The sequence below is a fragment of the Hevea brasiliensis genome, chromosome 5 (assembly GCF_030052815.1).
Source record: "Hevea brasiliensis isolate MT/VB/25A 57/8 chromosome 5, ASM3005281v1, whole genome shotgun sequence".
Taxonomy (NCBI): domain Eukaryota; kingdom Viridiplantae; phylum Streptophyta; class Magnoliopsida; order Malpighiales; family Euphorbiaceae; genus Hevea; species Hevea brasiliensis.
Genome location: NC_079497.1, coordinates 102,909,781 through 102,924,116, shown reverse-complemented (window position 1 = coordinate 102,924,116; position 14,336 = coordinate 102,909,781). Strand labels below are relative to the sequence as shown.

The 14,336-nt window shown below is 28.1% G+C and overlaps 1 protein-coding gene across 1 annotated transcript; it reads left to right on the top strand.

The window, feature by feature from the left end:
- Positions 1 to 6,530: 6,530 nt before the first annotated feature.
- LOC110653484 (calcium-binding protein CBP) lies at positions 6,531 to 10,709 on the top strand. The gene is made up of 5 exons (XM_021809137.2): positions 6,531 to 7,103; positions 9,535 to 9,581; positions 9,675 to 9,850; positions 9,937 to 9,955; positions 10,477 to 10,709. Exons 1-5 carry the CDS (start codon positions 6,653 to 6,655, stop codon positions 10,579 to 10,581), a joined length of 798 nt encoding a protein of 265 aa, XP_021664829.2. The 5' UTR covers positions 6,531 to 6,652; the 3' UTR covers positions 10,582 to 10,709.
- Positions 10,710 to 14,336: the final 3,627 nt, after the last annotated feature.

Below are 14,336 nucleotides of genomic sequence, written 5' to 3'. Positions count from 1 at the left end.
ATCGATAATCTATTAAATATATTATAAGGGATTGTAAACAATTTCATTTCATTTTTAAGTGTAAAATGATGATAAAAGAATTATTAAAGTGTCTTTGAGCTAGGTATATGTCATAAAATTTTTTTAGAAATAATTTAGCATTTTTAAAATTTTACAGAAATTTTACGTGGTAACGGCTAAAACTATATAAAATCAATTCTTTTAAACATGTTGAAAATCACCTGTAACAATTTATATAATTCATTCTCATCAATTTCCATTATATAAAAAAAAAATTCATCATTAACATAATCCAGAAAGAAATTTAAACATTTACATTTATTGAAGTAACCAAATTAATATTACAAAAAATTTACATTAAGTTGAAATGACAAAATAACATTACAAAGTTTATGTACATTTACTCGAATGTTTATACATACATAGTAAAAATTACATCAAAATGAATCTACAATGGGTATACCTAATATATACCCGAAGCCAACTCAAAATACTGCTCCGCTGCCTCTTACTGTGCAGCTTTCTCTTTTCCCCTACCTGCGATAGCATAAAACAGCCATCACTGAGCGTTGAACTCAGTGGTGCATAACTATAATTTTTAAACTCAATATAAAACATGCTTATGCAAGGCATAGCCAAGAATTTGAAATATCCAAATTTTCATAATTCATAAAATCAATATCAACATTTTCAATCATATAAATCAATTGTTTCAATAACATTATATCAAAGCAATAGCAAACAGTGGTGCACAACTATAATTTTTAAACTTAATATAAAACATGCTTATGCAAGGCATAGCCAAGAATTTGAAATATCCAAATTTTCATAATAAATAAAACCAATATCAATATTTTCTATCATATAAATCAACTGTTTCAATAACATTTTATCAAAGCAATCACAAACAATGGTGTTACCAATAATTCACACAGTTAAGGCTATGACACAAAATTTCACGATCAATGCTGAATTGTATACCACGACAAAATAATCTACAACATTACTAATCGCAATTAATGAGACAGGTGGCTAGCTAGCAATATGAGTACTCATCCGAACTCAACCTCAACTGGCAAACTAGAAAGGAAGGAACACAATATCAATTTCACCTCATATAATGAGGGGCACAAATCAAATTGCCATGCCAACTGTGGTTTTAAAATAATTTCAAATATTTCCATTCAAAGAATCACATTGCAAATCAAATAAATCACATTTTCTTCATAACATTCCCCCTTATAGGATTGGCAACACATAATTTCTCAAAACACTTCTAAAAGCATTCAAAATCCGGCTCACTCCCTTGCTACAATAAAATTAATAGCCAACATCTGCCTTTCCATAATCATAAATTTATTTCACAATTTAAAGTTCTCAAATGCAAAGGAAAATCATAATTCATTCATATACAACTCATTCAAATCAATTACAAATTTAAAAACATAGGAAAAGGCTAGTTGTGCACAAACCTTCAATGGATTTCTTTTTTTTTTTTTATTTACTTCTCCTTGTCTTTCAAGGCCTCTTTTTCTACTGAAAACACACAATTAAAGTGTCTCAATACTCATTCTAATTATCTCCAATAGCTAATTAAATAAATGCCTAATGCATCTCTAAGTAAATTTTGAAATTTTAATGTATTCTAGGTTCAGGATAGTTCTGAACCCTGACTTTGTAACCCCATTTTAGCCTAGTTTCAGTCATAATTTGAGAAGGTGATCTTAATGAAAGTTATTCCTATATGTCTTAATTTTATTTTCCTTTTTGAATCACTCAATTTGGAGTTCTGGATCTCAAGTTATGGCTAAATTACTAAACACTATTCCATATACCATATCCTGAAATTCTAGGTTTTCTAGATTTGTTCCTTAAATTTGCATTCTATATTCGGGCATCTTAAGCTCATAATTTAGCCCTAGTCCCTAAAACAATATTTTAGGGCTTTGTCTTAGGTTTTCAAATCATTTAAATCACTTCAATTGGAGTTTTGTAGAGGAAGTTATGGTCTGATAACCATTCGGAGGTCACAGGGCAAATTGACTACACTGCAGGAATTTCAAATTTGGCATTCCTGACTTATCTCAATATTTTCCCTACTTTGCCCTAAAAATTGGGTTCAGGTCAAAACATGAAATTTTTAGTTCTATGTCTTATGGTTATTTTGGCTTTGGAATTACTATATTTACAGTTTTTTAGCCCAAGTTATAGCAATTTTGCCAAAACTGGTCGAATACATAAAGGTTCAGGATTTCCCGGTTCAGTTCAGCATTAGGGTAGATTTACTGACTAAATTTGTCTAATAATTTGATCAAGTTAGGTTCATAATTTAGTTTCATGGTCTTCATAAGAACTGTTCTCATATGTCTCAGGATTCCATAGGTTTAAGAATCACCTAAATTAGAGTTTTTTAGTGTGAGTTATGCCTAATTGAATAAGTACTATTCATATGGTCATTTTCTCCAGGTTTAGAATTAGTAACCCGGATTCAAGCCCAATTTAAGGTAACTTATAGTCATTTTCTGGGCAGGCATTATCCATAAAAGTTTTAACCCTACGTCTTATGTTTCATTTCCAATTGGTTTCATGCCAATTGGAGTTGTGTAGCTCAACTTATGAGCATTTAAGTGTGCTAGACTCAAGTGTCCAGAATTCCAGGCCTAATGCACCCTATTTAATTCATTACTTTCCTCACCAAAACAATGCTAATTCACACTCAAGGCACTTCAAATGACCATAATTTGCCATTATAAATACTAATTGCATTTCATACAATAAAACCTTAATTTCACCAAAATCCTAATCTCACATATTCCAATTCATGCAAATTTCATGCAATTTCAATATACCAATCCTATATACAACCTCAATTAAGCTATAATTTATAATCAATCCAATCAAAACACATCAAAACCCTAACCCTACCAAGCTGGCCGAAATTCTTTCCTTCCATTCATGCATGATTTTCTTGATTTTTCCATATTATTTCTTCATAACTAAACTCAAATTAAGTGACTACACAACTAATTTAACTTGGAAAGAAGCTTACCTCAATTGATGATTTTCCCAACTTCAAATTTCTTTCAAATTTCTTGTTCTTCTTGCTTCTAATCTTTCAATCAAATGTTAATTTGATATTTTCTACTAATTTTATATGGAAATTTGGGAGGAAGATCAAGGTTTCAAAAAGCTTGGATTGGTGAAAATGGTGGAAAGGAGAGAGCTAAGGGAGCTGGCCAAGAAGGTTGAAGAAGAATAGAAAATTTTTGTTTGTTTATGAAATTTGTCTCTTATATATATTTATCCAAAATTAATTTATTTAAATTATAATTATAATTATTTTAATTTTAACAATTTCATTAATTCCCTTTATGTCCCAAATTAATTTTCTATACACATCTTCATAATTTTAATTCTATTTCAATATTTTAATCTCACTCATTTTAGTGGACATTTAGGTCAAAAATTAACTCTTGGAGTAAATTGACCAAAATGCCTCTCATTTAGTTATAGTTCATTTTTTTCAGTAATACCAATTAAATCATTGGGTTTTGATTCACCTATTTGTGCTTATTCTCTTTTCATTTCTTTGATTTCAATTCCCAATAATTTCTAAATTAATCCTTCATTGTGGTCTCTATAGGGTCCCACATGAATATAGGGTAGCAATTAAACTTATAATTGCTTCCCATCTAGGTCACTCATCGCCGGGACCTAGGCTCATTTAATCTATTGGTGCTCTATTTCTTTTTTTTTTTTTTTTATCCAACTTCATTTGATCTTTATCAATTTTATTTATGACTTCTCTATGTGATTTAAGTTTAGTTCTAGACATTATAACTGTTTGAATAGGCATTAGTTGTTGGAACAGTAGAATGTACAAAACTACTTAGTATGAGGGTGTTACATTACAACCTTATTCGAGATGATAAAGTGACATTACAACCTTATTCGAGATGATAAAGTGATCATCATAATAATAGTATTCAGTCAAATGTGGTTCTCATCCAAAGAATTGGCTTACAAATATAAATTTAGCTAAAATTGTGTTTTTTTTTTTCCACCTTATCCACCCTCCCTTCCTCATCGTGTCCACCCTCGTCTCTACCCTTCCTCATAGAACCATCTCAACACAATCTCATCTTCTTCAAGCCCTCAACCTCCACAACCATCTCCATTTACCCATAACTTCAACCCTAATTTTGTTCCTCGATATCACAGTCCTACAGATACATTTGTATCATGTTTGTATGCACATGTGTCCAGATTTTAGTTTATTGAGTTTAGAGAAATTCAAATAGATTCAAGCATTACTCCATCTAGGTTGTTTAATTTGTTGCTTACATTTGTGGTTGGGTTTGCTAATAAAATTCATATTTTTTTGGCCTTAGAGTAAAGCATAGTTTCAAAGGGAGGGAAAGAAATACAAGGATAAATTTATAAACAACAATAACAACAACGATAATAACAATAACAACAATAATAACAATAACAACAACAACAACAACAACAACAACAACAATAATAATAATAATAATAAGGGATAGATAAAAAAAAAGGATTAACTTGTAAAAATATAATAATTTATTTGTAAGTATATATATATATATATATATAATTAGGAATCCATTTGTAAAAAGATATGGATGAATTTATAAAAAAAAATAAGGTATCGGTTAGGGATGATAAAAGTTTCTAAACTCAATATAACTTGTCCCGAACTCGATTTGACCCGCCTCAAACCCGATCAATGCGGGGTAGTAATAGGGAGACTCATAACTCATTAACTCATTTCGCACAATAATATATTATTATTTTTTATTAAAAATAATTTATTTTTATGTATTTAAATATTATAATTTTAGTAAAAAATATATAAATATTAAAATTATATTTAAAATTTAAATTTCTAATTTATATTTTATTTTTCAATAAAATTTATATTACATAATAAAAAATTAAAATAAAAAAAAAAGTCTTCATGAAAAAATCACTCTGCCTACTCTTGAGAAAATTCTCACCTAATTTTAAGTTAGTGGGGAACAAAAATAAGAGAGTGATCCCCTCACTAGTCTGTCTCCTTATCATTCCTAATATAAGTAGGCAATTTCAATGTCTCAAAACCACATAAAAAATGTGATTTGAATGGGATTTTCTCAGTTCAACCAAAGCTGCACCGAGTTTTTTTTTTCATACCAAGAAAACACTACGTATTTTCTTAGTTTTTTTTTTTTTGGTTTCTTTCTTAAAGCGTGACATTATTTTGACAATTTATTTTGATTTTACATTACTTTAATATTTTTTTTTATAAATATAATTCTAATAATTAACCAAAATAATATAGTCAAGAACCTTTTTCAGGTGAACCACGCGGTTAAGTAATGGAGAATGCGGGTCAAAATCAAATATACTCGGCAACACTTGGTTGTTGTTTTTTTTTTTTTTTTTTTCACCCTTCTATAGTTAATTACTTAATAACATAATAAATAATAAAATAAAGCTTTTTTTTTGTAAATATCACATGAAAGTTCTTATATTTTTTATAAGAAAAAAATTTTAACTTTTGAGATTTCATTTTATATAAACAAAATGTTCATTTTATCTAATTTGTTATTTTTTTTAATTTAAAATAAATATATTATTTAAAATTTATTTTATTTAGGATAAATTATTTTTTGATCTTTGAATTATGTTAAAATTAATATATATATTTTTCAATTTTTAAAATTCAATAGTTTAATCCACATATTTTGATTATGTGGAATTGAAGATCCGTTTTAAATTTATATTTAAAAATAATATATTTTTTTATTTAGATTTTGTTTATTTTCTAAAAAATATTATTTAAAAAATATATTTTTTATATTTTTTAGTGTTTGGAGTGCACAAAAAATTTATTTAATAAAAAATATTTTTTTAATTAAAGGAAAAAATTATACCACCTTTAAAGAAAATAACTTTCATTTTTTTTAAGTCATTTTTTATTTTTTAAATTTTAATAATTATATATATATATATATATATATATATCATTAATTTAATATTATAACTAAATAACAAAAATTATTTTTTTATGAAAAATATTTTTTATATATAAAATATTTTATATGAAATAAACAAAATCTTAATTTGATGAAATTTAGTTACCTAAATTAATTATTAATTTTTAAAAAATGTAAAGACATATACATTAATTTTAATATAATTAAAGAATAAAAAAATAATTTAACTTTTAAAGTATTTTGATATTTTAAAAAATATAAAAAAAATTTTAATTTAATGAATTTAAAATATAGAGATTAAATTATTATTTTTTAAAAAATTAAGAATCACACAGGTCAATTTTAATGTAATTTAAGGATAAAAATAATTTATTTATTTATTTATAAAATATATAATTAATTATATTATATTTTTTATATATAAATAATTATATATTTTAGATTTGGATCCCGATCTTTTTTTTTTTTTTTTTGAACGGACAAAGGAAACGTACGTTGACATCCTTAAAACAAAATCCGAATGACATGATCGTAATAATTTTAGATCGTGACACTAATTTGTTACTTCAAAATTCAAAATTTCAAATCCTATAATTGCTAAAAGTTAACATCTCAAAAGCCCAAAAAGACCATTTCCCTTTTCTCTCATCATGTCTGGCTATCCTCATCCTCCATCAGGCTACGGCTACGGTGTTCCACCGCCGCCGCAACCTTACGGAGCCTCTCCCCAATACGGTGCCCCGGCACCAGCTCAGCCCTACGGCGCACCATCAGCTCCTTATGGTGCACCCTACGCACCCCCAGCGGGCGACAAGCCCCCAAAGGACAAACCCCACTCCTCTGCACCTGCATACGCACACGGCGGTTACCCACCGTCGGCTTCGTATGGAAGCCCGTTAGCCTCATTAGTACCCTCGGCTTTCCCTCCAGGGACGGATCCCAACGTCCTCGCGTGCTTTCAACTCGCAGATCAGGACGGGAGTGGGTTTATCGACGATAAGGAGTTGCAGAGAGCTCTCTCCAGTTATAATCAGAGCTTCAGCTTGAGAACTGTTCATCTTCTCATGTATCACTTCACCAATACCAACACCAGGAAGATCGGTAATTACGATTTCCCCTTTTGTTTTCATGATTTTCGAATTTCCGTTCTACTGTGTGAATATGCGCATTGTAGCAAAGGTTTGCTAGCTATTTCCAATGTGCGCCTAGTGTTGAGAGTACGAAACTTTGCTTGAAATTTGCGCCTTTCTAAGTTGCGCCACAAATGCTGGGAATTATTGCGTAGATTGCTAAATTGCGCTCCCTGCTGGTGCGGGTTGTATTGAACAATCTATCTAACGTGTCCGTGCACTGGCTTGGCCAAATTGCCCCTCCAATAAAGCGAGTTAGCCGTGACGTGAGCGTAGAATTTGAAAAATTATTCGATTCAGTCGACGGTGATGATGATGATGATGATGATGAATTTATGTGAGATTATAGGTATCATAAAATTATAATACATACAATAATTGTTTTTGAAAGTGACAGGTGGCACACCCAATAATCTCCTTAGTGGATAATAAATTAATATATAAATATAGAAATGGTCTGCTGAGTGCTCAGTTAGGTCACCAGCACGGGCCCCATATCTTGATTTCTCATTCGTGGCAATCATTCTGCTTTTGCTGGATTTACTTAGAGCTTGTTTGTTTCAATTTCATTTCATAAAATTTTATGAAATTTAATTGAATTTTATATTTTATATATTTGGTTTAAAAAAAGTTAAGAATTTAATTTTAGGAATTAGATTTTAGGAATCGGTTATAGCTAAAATCAATTTAGTGGAAATTTGATGGAATTTGAAATAAATTTCAAAAAAATTCTTTGAAATAAATTGATTTCTTATTCGTGGAATTTGAAATAAATTTCACAAAACTTTCGTAATAATATTTTTTGGGCTAAAATGTACTTATAAAAATTTTCCACTCATCCTCACATGCTTAAATTATTCATTTTAAAATTTTGATCGCTAATATGATCAGTAAAATTTACTACACCCAATAAGTACCATTAATTAATTAAAAAAAATTAAAGTGGTCCGAATCTTCAAGGAAAAATATAATGTATTGATAGTTGGTTCATATGTTTGTTAATTTTTATAAATTTATTAGGTATAAATTATTTTAAATTCTACAGAAAATTATAATTTTTTAATTTTAATTTTAGGGTATTTTAGGAAATAAAGATAAATGAATTTCAATTATAGAATTATACCAAATATAAATTACATGAATTTTGCATTTTAAGTTGTGTTTATAGTTGTGGAGCCCTCCACTAGAGGTGCACGGAACAGGCTCAAGGGAGGGCACTTGGGCAAGCAAAGGCGGGCGACCTCAACCAGGCACAATGAGGCGCCAGGTGAGCCTAGGTGAGGTGCAACAATGGTATAGCGATAGGTGGCTTTTTTTTCTTTAAAAAAAAAAAAATCCAACCCCATAGCCATATATTATTGACCAAAGAAGAAGGTGGAGGAGGAAGAAGACGTACTTGGTCTCATTTTTTTTTTTTTTTTCTCTCCCCTCTCTTTCCTTTTTCTTTGTGAGTTTTTTTCCTCCTTCTTTTCTTCTTGCTGATCTGGTGTGGCAACTTGCATGCATTGATGCTGTCATGCCAATGTTTGAGTTTGACCTTATTACTTCGCTAGAAAAGATGGGCATTTTCAGGTGGTATTGCTACTAGGTCTTTATAAATTACAAATAAACTTAAATTTTAATATTGCTACTAGGTCTTTATAAATTACAAATAAACTTAAATTTTAATTACTTCGTATTTTTAGGCTAAATAATTTACATAATGTTATAGAAAAATTTTGCTGCTGTGTATTATTGTATTCTTTTTTTAAGAAAAATTTTTAATAGAAAAGTAAAAATTGAAGAATTTAATAGAACAAAATTGTAATATAGAAATCTATTAATGTTGTAATTAGTATTGTCTTAAACTGTATGTTAGTGCCCTTTCAAAAAAAAAAAAAAACTATATATTGGTGTTATTCTGTTTAATTTTATATCATTTGAAGTTTTATGGAACATTGTATTTAGGACTATGACACTATATATTAGTGTCTTAAACTAGTTTGGATTGCAAAATTATTATTATTTGAATGCTGATTAGTTATTATTATATTTAGTTTTATGCAATTTGAAGTTTATGGAATTTTCACATTTATTTGATTTTTAATAAATTTTTATTTTTTAATTTTTTTTTTATTTTTGCACTTCGCCTCACTTAGGCGAGTGCCTTGTGCTTAGGCTCTAAGACCTTTGGCGTCTCAGTGCACCTTGGGCTCTAAGACTTTTGGCGTTTCAGTGCACCTTGAGCCTTTAATAACTATGGTTGTGTCATACCAAATAGTGGTAGAATTCATTTGAAATGAATTCCAAAGTTTGCGGTAAAATTGAACCAAAAATTATGTTAAAAAAATAAAATGAAATATTTGATCTGTCCTTGACTTTTTTTTTTTCAAAAAATTTGATTTTTGACATTTTTAATGCAGGGCCGAAGGAATTCACTTCAGTGTTTTACAGCCTTCAGAACTGGAGGGCAAGTGGTTTTTTTTTTTTTTTTCTGATGTTTTTGTTTTGATTCTGTAGCATATTATGGTTTTTGTGAAATTTATTGATGTAATTTGCGTAGGCCATTTTCGAGAGATTTGATAGGGATAGGAGTGGCAAGATTGATTCTAATGAGCTGCGGGAGGCACTATACAGTTTAGGATTCGCAGTCTCACCTGTCGTTTTGGATTTGCTGGTCTCTAAGTTTGACAAAAGTGGAGGCAAAAATAGGGCCATTGAATATGACAATTTCATTGAGTAAGTTTTCAAACATTTTAGGAATTGCATTTCCTTTTTATTGCATCTAAAGCTAATTCTTTTATTTTCTTTCTCTCGATATGCAGGTGCTGTCTAACTGTTAAGGTGAGTTCTTTATTGATGATTACTACTTTTAGTTGTATTGATTTCATGAATCTTTACTCCATGATGCCTGTAGAAGTGGCTGTAGTATGGAAAATTCTTTCCATTTGTTTAATTTGTACTTCAATTTCATTATTCTAACTAAAACTTGTTTTGCTAAATGCATTAAGTTATATGCAAATGCAACTTTTCACTATCAATTCCTACAACTTGAATTTATTCTGCATGATGAATGGAAATTATAAACGAATCTTTTATGTTTTAAAATGATTTTTCCCCCTGTTCCTTTGGTGGGGCATGAGATTATGAGGAATCAGCTAATGTCTATTGCCATTTGACATTACTATCAAACTTTGCTTCCATATTATGATTTTCCGGACAGGAAATTTGATACATATAACCTTTGTTCTGTATGATAAATTGAATTATTGAAATCTGAGTTGCGCTTTATCTTGAATGCGAGCATTCTTCAAAAGCTGGGTTCTAAATATTTTGCTCAATGCTTTATCTTGTTTTGGTTTCAGGGTCTGACTGAGAAATTCAAGGAGAAGGATTCGTCATACTCTGGATCAGCAACTTTCACCTATGAGGTCTTCATGCTAACTGTTCTGCCGTTCCTTATAGCATGAAAACTGAAAGTTCTTTAAGCTTTGTTTTATTTCTTTGCTTTAGTTAAAAATAAGCCGTTGCATGGTTTTGTTGTAAAACAATTTTAAGTTTAATGAATGTCAGTGTGCAGATAGATTTCTATGTTGTACTTCATTTCGCATTGGTTCCGCATTAATATGGCATGCTTAGATTGTTGCATCAAAATTTGACATCCTTATTCATTGTTGCATCAGAATAGCACCACACCATTACTAAACAGCAACATATATAATGACTGGTGTTGCAGCAAAATACCACCGTTTGTGGTAGTCTGGTGATTAACCTGGTGAGATGGCATTGTCTCACTTCAGTATGACTTCCCGCACTAGCATGATAACTAAATATTGTTTCTGTTTATGAGTGTAATGGGAGGTGACGGCGGATTGTTCAATGGTTCGTATCATTGGATGTCATCTTGAATTCGGTGATATCCCTTTCCTATGGAGTTGGGTTAAATCGAAAATGTCAACTGTTGACCTTGAGTCTAAGGGGGGCTATGATCATCATATTCGGAGAGTTCTCAATTTTTGCAAGTCAAAAAAAAAAAAAAAAAAGGTGTTGCAAAATAACATACAGCAGCTTCCAATAACTAACAATTGCATAGAGGAGATATTAGTATAAGTTTCAGATACTGCTGCAATGGGGGTACCTGAACATTATAATTAACAAACCTTCTTGTTAGTTCTGCAGCATATCTTCTAATCTTGACGATTGTGATTCATTACTATTTTGCAATTTCCTATTTCAAAGGCATATTTTGTGAGAATTTTCTTTACCCTTGGTGTCAACCAAGGCATCCTAGTAAAAGTTTTAGCAAATAGAACGGTTAGAACAACCTTGAACTTGAATATGTGCTCTGAAGGTGAATGCCAATGGCATTGTTCCAGCTTGTAATTAGTTCAATTAATGTTAATTTTTCTTGCATCTCCTTTCCAAATCACTGAGATGCCCATTTCTGAGGATAAATTTGATCGGTAATTGTTTGTGTTAATGTTCTTTTTGTCATCTCTCCAAGTGGTCATAGTTTAGTAGTGAATGAGCAGCTTTTATCTATGCTTTTGTGTTATAAAATCTCGTCAACATTGAATCAATCAATAATATTTAATACTTAGAAAAAAATTATTATTTAGTTTCTGTATTTTAACAAAATTAATTATTTAATTTTTATATTTTAAAAAATATACTATTTATTCACCGTATTATGTTTCTATTAAACTATTTAATCATTTCGGTAAATTTTCTATTAGTTAATGCTTATCAAATTATTATTCTCTCTATTTTAGTGAAATTAATTAATTGGTTTCTGTATTTTGAAAAATAATATTATTTAGTTCATCTATTTTAATAAAACTAATTAATTAGTTTTTGTATTTTGAAAATACAATATTTTAAAAACATATGAAAATGAGAATTTTGCATGTCCATATTAAATATGAACTTATACTTTTTTAAATTATTTAAATATTTTCATTTAATTGCTTGTTATTTTTGTATTTTTTCTATTAGGAAACACTTTTCCTTAATTATCATCTTGATTATTTGAAAATCTACGAAAATATATTAGCCCTTTTACGTATATATCTTGTTCTAATTTTTGTTGAAAAATGAAAAATAGAAAATAGAAAGATAATAAAAAGGAGAAAGGTGCGAATGCAGAAGAAAAAATTATGGAGGGAGAGATATGAAAAGAGAGAAATAAGGGCTATAAGATTGGGATAGTTTAAATATAAAAAAATAATAAGAGGGACTAAAGAGTTAAGAGAACTATGTTACATAAAGTAATTAATATATTTTTTAAAATACAGAGAATAACTAATTAGTTTTATTAAAATAGAGAAATTAAATATTAATTTAACTAAATCAAATTTCTTTAACTAACAAAAAAAATTTAATAAAAAAATTAAATATTTTAAAGAAAATAAAATATATAAATTAAATAATATATTTTTTAAAATTCATAAATCCATTTAAGCACAAACAATGCCTTTCCATCACCTTCATTCAAGACCCATTTCTGGATTTCTCTGTCACTTTGATTTTTCGCCGAGTAAGTTGTCAGTGTTGGAGAAATTATTAGGTAAAAATTAGATAATCTTGCTGCACAAATACTATCTTTTATAATTATATGGAATATATTCTTTATATTATAGGAAGGATTCACTTTATTTTTTAATACTCACGATGTATTTAATAATTAATGATCAATGTTAATGGTGATTTATATATATTTTTTTGCCATTTAATAATAAAAAACACTACATAGTATGCTACATTAATTTTATCTAAATTTAATTTCACAATTGGATTAATTATTTTTAATATTTAAATATTTATATCATTATGTCAAAATTGAAACTATTAAATTAAATCACAAAAGAGTGAAAAAATTTAAATTTTTAATATAATTAGTATAAATATTATTATCAATTTATATTCACTTATATTTAATTTATAAATATTATTCATTAAATTTTCTACAGCTTAAACACAAAAATTAAAATTCCAATTTCTCAACTACCCATTAGGATCTGTGTTTCAGGATCTAACTTTATATATAGTTGCGTGATTTTAAAGTGGGAATGGACACAGATTTTCAAATGTTCTTTTTATAGTGTGATTGAATGGATTGGATGAAGGTTTTATAAAATAAAGTAAAATAAGGTAAAAATAGATAAGTATAAAAACCTCTCAACCGCTAATATGGGATTGAGAAACAAATGTTTTATAAAAAAAAAAAAAAAAATTGTCCCAATTAAACTTATTAATTAAAAAAGATACAATAAATAAAAAAATATAAATTTTTAGACTTTCAAGATTGTAGTTATTTTTTTTTATTTGTCTTATATCTGAAATTTAATTAATTGTCATATTTATAGTAGAATAGATTAAATTAAATTTAAAAAAGTGACAATATATTATAATATAGTTTCTAAAATTTTATTGGCTTAACATAATAGTCCATTGATTTAAATTTTATATTTAAATATTTTTTATTTATTATACAAAATATATTTATAATATAAAATATAAAATATATTTATTTTTAATTGAAATTTTATATTAAAAATTAATTTTATTGATTAAAATATATTTTAATATAGTAAACAATACGAAAATTACATAATAATAAAGAATCACAAAACAATCACATTGTAATTTTTTTTTCCAATTATTAATTAATTAGATAAAGTAACCACATTATAATAAAATAATATGATAGAGTGAAAAAAAAAAATTTTTTTTAACATTTTTTTGTAACTTTCATTCCAAATAAATCTATTAATTAAAAAAAAATTATCTTACCTCCAAAAACCTCCTTTCAAACATGGTATTAATTTCTGATTGCTCGTGGGACCTGTGCGCCCTAAAAATTAATTAGCCATGTGCAGAGGGAATTTTGACGGTCCAAAAATACGTTCACCTTAGACTATCGATGGGTCTCTTAAATTTTTCAGCGACAAAAACACAGACCATTGGTCCCAAATGAAAGTTGACATTGTGAGGATCATAATGATAGACCTTGGATTGCTGATTCAATTGGCATGTGGCTGAAATTTTAATATTGTTATGATAATATTGTTAACAACTTTCAAAGAAGAAGAGATTTCATGAATTAAATGATACTTACCCTTATATTTTAAGTGTGTGTATTCAATTGGGTCCTCGTTTTAAGTCATACCTCAAATAAATGGGAAATTATTATATAGTTTCGGTGCACTAGATCATCAGCATTATT